Raw genomic sequence first — 4,283 nt, forward strand, 5'->3', positions numbered from 1 at the left:
AAATTAAAAAATTATCGCTTCTCGGCCTTTTGGCTAAGATCAAGTGTAATATCTGTTTTCATCAGTTTAATATCTGATATGTCCCCTATCCGAAGACAATATATTAAATGGATTTTTGAAAAAAAAAAATTAGCCAGGCGTGGTAGTGCGCGCCTGTAGTTCCAGTTACTTGGAAGGCTGAGGTGGAAGGATCGCCGGAGCCCAGCAGGTCAAGGTCCCAGCCACTGCACTCCAGTCTGGGTGACAGAATGAGACTCCAACTCAAAAAAAAAATTCTTATTGAGTACAATCTATGTGACAGGCAATGTTCTCGGTACTATGGATACAAAAGTGAATAAGACCACACCAGGCACAGTGGCTCATGTCTGTAATCCCAGCACCTTGGGAGGAGGAGACAAGAGGATTGCCTGAGCCCAGGAGTTTGAGACTAGCCTGGGCAACTTGGCAAGACCTCATCTCTACAATAAATAAATACATAAATAAGTACATAGCCGTGTATGGTAGCGCACACCTGTAATTCTTGGAAGCGCTACTTAGAAGGCTAAGGCAGAAGAATTGCCTGAGTCCAGCAGGTCAAGGCTGCAGTGACTATGATTGGGTCACTGCACTCTAGCCTGGGTAACTGTGAGACTCTAACTCAAAAAAATTTTTTTAAAGATATGAAGATTAAATTGCGGTAGCCCTCTCAGAGTTAAAAACAGAGGTTTTGAGAGGTTATGTGGCTTGTCCCAGATCACACAGCAATTTTATTGCACAGGTGGACTGAAACCCAAATCTCCCTGACTCCCAGGACAGTGTTTTCTACTCCATGATAGTCATGACCTTTTTCTCCTCTCCTCTTCTCAGTCTCTGTCCAACAGAATGAACCCAGAGAACCTCACCTGGCCCAAGGTTGCCCCTGCTGAATTTGTCCTCCTGGGCATCACAGATCGCTGGGACCTGCGTGTCACCCTCTTTGTGATCTTCCTGCCCATCTACCTGGTGAGCCTGCTGGGAAACTTGGGCATGGTGCTGCTGATCCGTGTGGATGCCCGGCTCCACACACCTATGTACTTCTTCCTGGCCAACCTGTCCCTGCTGGATGCCTGCTATTCTTCAGCCATTAGCCCCAAGATGCTGGTGGACCTGCTGCTGTCCCATGCCACCATCCCTTACACAGCCTGTGCCCTCCAGATGTTTGTCTTTGCAGGGCTGGTTGATGCCGAGTGTTGCCTGTTGGCAGCCATGGCCTATGACCGCTACATAGCCATTGGAAACCCACTTCTCTATACAACAGCCATGTCACGGCGTCTATGTCTGGTCTTGTTGGGGGCATCAGGCCTGGGAGGAGCCATAAGTGCCTCTGTCCACACAACCTTCACCTTTTGCCTGAGCTTCTGCCACTCTCGGGAGATCAACAGTTACTTCTGTGATATCCCTCCTCTGCTGGCCATCTCATGCAGTGACACTAGTGTCAATGAACTCCTCCTCTTCACTGTCTGTGGCTTCATCCAGATGGCCACGGTGTTGGCCATTGCCGTGTCTTATGGTTTCATTGCTGGGGCTGTGATCCACATGCGCTCATCTAAGGGCCGTCGGCGAGCAGCCTCAACTTGTGGCTCCCACTTCACAGCTGTGGCCATGCTATATGGAACTCTCATTTTCATGTACCTGCGTCCCAGCTCCAACTATGTCTTGGACACTGACAAGATGGCCTCTGTGTTCTACACCCTTGTCATCCCAGCTCTCAACCCACTCATCTACAGCCTCCGCAACAAGGAGGTCAAGGAGGCACTGGGGCGGACTTGGAGGCAATTAGGCTGTCCAGGGTGGGGACCTCAGTGATTGGCCTGGGGAGACTGGGTAGGCTTGACTATGAAGAGATGAGGCGGACACTCTTTCTGGGCCCTGTCACTGTAGGTAAAGATGAAAGTCCCCCTGGCTTGGATGCCTCTTATAATTTTTTAAGGGAAATAAAATGGTGGAGATGGAAGCATACAGAAGGGAGGCAGGAACTTGGTGGTTATCTAAGGCAAGACCTAGAGTCAGAAGCAGATTAATGTTGTTATTGTACCGCCTTAGGTTCCTCGGTGTTCAAAACATAAGAGTTCCTAGATGTTGCCAAGTGAAGTAAAGTGGGTTTATTTGCCAACTGTACATATAAGAGGCTGATCTCCGGAAATGCCAAGTGAGGGCTGTGTTGGCTCTAAGAATTCCTACATTCTTGTTCTGATAAGTTTCTTCATGGCCAGTGAGTTTGCTTCTGCTCTCTTTGACCTCAGGAGAGCATCTTCAGAACTGCTCACACCAAAGAGTGGAACTGAATCTTATGAGGCAAGCATCTCTCCCCTGTCACTTGTGTATTCCATCTTTCAGGAAAATGGCTTAACAACACTAGAACATACACGAACTCATTTCTAAAATCCCAGAAGTTGGGTTTGGATTTAGCCAAGGTTAGAGTAAGTCCAGCATATGATAAGGGCTAGAAAAAAGTCAGAATTATAATTATGGTTGAAATAGGATTAGGATTGGGGTTCAGGATATGACTAAGTGTCAGGTTAGAATTGGGGTAGGTTAAACTCGTCCAGAAGATGGCGACAGCATATGTGGATCCGTGAGACTCTCTTTACGTGAGTTCCCAAAAACACTCTTACCTTTCTTCCTGCAGTCCCCTGCCCACCGCCAGCCACACTGGTATGAGGCCCAGGGACTTTTGGTCCCACACAGGGCCAGATATTGTGGCCCGGCTGCCGCTGCTCCACTATATATGTGATTCCTGCCAGCTGGGGAATCCCGAATCCTGGATCTCTGCTCCCTCCCTGGCTACATCATCATGACCAGCATCCAACACCAAACTGCCGGTCACCCAGGGAGGCTCTGGGCACCCGCCCCTCAGAGATACCGGTCCCAATTCTGGCTGAAGTGCCCTGTGAGGGACCCAGGGCCACCACCTGCCCTTTGGAGCTTTGGAGATCTGGAGCCCTGGGCCCACCCTGGCTGAGGCACTCAGCATGCCACCTCAAGCCTGTGTAAGGGAGCAGAACCCCAAGCTTGTGTAAGGTGCTTATCAGAGGCTCCCAGATCCAGAGGAGGGAACACTCGACCCTCTCATACACCGCAGCCTGCTGGTGGCACCCCAGATCCAGCACCCAGCTGTGCAGCTGGTCCCACCTAGAGACCCACACGAGCATCTCTAAAAGTGAAAGTAAAACTACCACCTTGCCATTTTCAAGGCAGAATTGCATCACCCGCCCATCTATCAGAGCCTCCACCTCGGTTCCCATGGTGGCATCATTAAACAGAAGACAAAGGCCCTCCCCTACGCTGAACAGACTGAGACAACTAAGAGTTACAGATCTCCAAGGCAACAGGCTAGCTGCCTGCAACAAGAACAGAGAGGAGAGGTGGGAGATCAGAGCTCAAGGGACTTTAGCCACTACAGGACAAGAGAAAAATCTAGACAAATGAAGAAAAACCAAAAGAAAAATATGGGTCTCTCCCAGACTCCTGGGAGGCCAGACACTGAAAAAACTGACTTTGGAATGCAAAGAATGAAGAGCCCCCAGAATGACTGGTCTCAAAATACAAACCTAGACATCAAGACATTAATGGAGAGATTAAAAAGAATTGAGGAGACTCAAGAAGAAACTAGAAAGGAACTGATATCTGAGATAACAGTAATAAAGAATACTTTAAATGAAATAAATAACAAACTGATAAGCATGAAAAGCAGAATTACCCAAGCAGAAGAAAGAATCTTAGAGCTTGAGGACCAAAATATAGAACTAACCCAAACTCTCAAAAACACAGGAAACAAGCTCAGAAAGACAGAAAAAAAACCTTCAAGAGATGAGTGATTACCTCAAGAGGCCTAACCTAAGAGTAATTGACCTTCCTGAGGCAGAAAGAGAGACAGACACTACACTGGAACAAACCTTCCATGAGATCATTCAAGAAAACTTCCCTTATCTAATCAGTGATGCAAAAACTCAAACACAAGAGATTCAGAGAACCCCTGCAAGACAACAAATGAGAAAACCAACTCCTAGACACATAGTAATTTGCCTAACAAAGTAGGCATAAAAGAAAAAATCCTAAAGGCAGCAAGAGAAAAAGGCCAGATCACCTACCATGGAAAACCAATTAGAATAGCAGCAGATTTATCTACAGAAACCCTGCAGGCTAGGGAGAGCTTGAGCGCTATCTTCAAAGTCCTGAAGATAAAAATTTCAACCAAGATACCTACCCAGCCAGATTAGCTCATCAGCGAGGGAGAATTAAATCTTTCCCAGATATCCAATCCC

The 4,283-nt window shown here is 47.5% G+C and overlaps 1 protein-coding gene across 1 annotated transcript; it reads left to right on the forward strand.

Moving 5' to 3' along the window:
* Window positions 1-841: 841 nt before the first annotated feature.
* LOC103265055 (olfactory receptor 5C1) lies at window positions 842-1,876 on the forward strand. The gene has a single exon (XM_008062759.1). It carries the CDS (start codon window positions 862-864, stop codon window positions 1,822-1,824), a length of 963 nt encoding a protein of 320 aa, XP_008060950.1. The 5' UTR covers window positions 842-861; the 3' UTR covers window positions 1,825-1,876.
* Window positions 1,877-4,283: the final 2,407 nt, after the last annotated feature.

The sequence above is a fragment of the Carlito syrichta genome, unplaced genomic scaffold (assembly GCF_000164805.1).
Source record: "Carlito syrichta isolate Samal-C Ts95f unplaced genomic scaffold, Tarsius_syrichta-2.0.1 Scaffold305825, whole genome shotgun sequence".
NCBI lineage: Eukaryota > Metazoa > Chordata > Mammalia > Primates > Tarsiidae > Carlito > Carlito syrichta.